The 1112-nt window shown below is 41.7% G+C and overlaps 1 protein-coding gene across 1 annotated transcript in view; it reads left to right on the top strand.

The window, feature by feature from the left end:
• Positions 1–1112, top strand: part of LOC107661168 (protein geranylgeranyltransferase type I, beta subunit) — a 13063-nt gene that overhangs the window by 9058 nt on the left and 2893 nt on the right. The window contains exon 8 of the mRNA XM_016450637.1: positions 572–680. Within this exon, the coding sequence (XP_016306123.1) occupies positions 572–680 (109 nt within the window). The remainder of the gene's footprint in view (positions 1–571; positions 681–1112) is intronic.

The raw sequence follows: 1112 nt of genomic DNA, 5'->3' as shown, positions 1-1112 counted from the left end.
CTTTGGATTTGAGACTTTAGTCTTTGCAACTTTACAGATCTTCTTTATGCACCAAGAGCTTGTAACACTCCAAAGAGAAAGGAAGAATTGAAATCGCATCATATGACCCCTTTAATAAATTGCTGTTAACTGGTATAAGTTTCATGATTTCAAATAATTAGACATGCTTTTTGATGAAAAAAACTGAACCATCAAAATGGAATTTGGAAAAAAACAACAACTGAAAAACAGATTTCATAAGGCCCTACAATAGATGAATTCTCCTTTGATTAGTTCTCAGAGTTGTTTAGCGAGTCGACCATCACTAGTACTAGTGCTGTTAGCGGTGTGATGGAATCTCTAGTACACACTAGTACTGCACTAGTACACACTACACTTCCGTTCCATTGACTTTCATTCATCACAAGCTCGTTCTGAAAGCTGAAGCATCTTGTGAAGATGTGTGACCAACAGAAGATCGATGCGTCACGGCCAGACCTCTTAGTGGAATTAAAAGAAGAGTTTTTACATTTTGTACACATATGTAGAATTATGTTCAGTTGAGTCGAACATGCGCTCTTGTGTCCCGCAGCTCTTAGACGTGTTCCAGTACACTAACTTTGAGAAGAACCGGAACTACATTCTGTCCACGCAGGACCGCTTGGTGGGCGGTTTCGCTAAGTGGCCCGACAGTCACCCAGGTACGGTTACGGTTTTGTTCACAGCGCTGAAGAGCTTTTGTTTGTGTCTGTCAGTCGAAACCGCAGCGTAACCCAATGCTGCAGGCCTCCGTGTGTAACTGATGAGACGATTGTGTGCTGAGACTCGGGTTTGTGGAGATCTGACGTGTTTCCAGTGTCACCTGATGACCAGAAATCACACTGACCTTACAATGCTGCTTTTCAGGTCAAGAGAGCTTATTGTCATGCAGCTCTATGTAGAGACACACAAAGGAGTAGATGCTGTGCCTCGCAGGGCAGCGGTGTTAGATAAATAAACATGAAATATGAACATATAGAAATAGACAATACAAAAACAAGTAATCTAAATACTTTCGATTCAGTCATGTAACAACAGTACAGATACATTCAGAGCAAACCGTGTGAGGTGAGGCACTCGAGGAGCTTAATACT

This window comes from Sinocyclocheilus anshuiensis, unplaced genomic scaffold, assembly GCF_001515605.1.
Source record: "Sinocyclocheilus anshuiensis isolate Anshui unplaced genomic scaffold, SAMN03320099.WGS_v1.1 scaffold2373, whole genome shotgun sequence".
Taxonomy (NCBI): Eukaryota; Metazoa; Chordata; class Actinopteri; order Cypriniformes; family Cyprinidae; genus Sinocyclocheilus; species Sinocyclocheilus anshuiensis.
The sequence above is the reverse complement of the archived record's forward strand: the minus strand, read 5'-3'. Positions and strand labels throughout refer to the sequence as shown.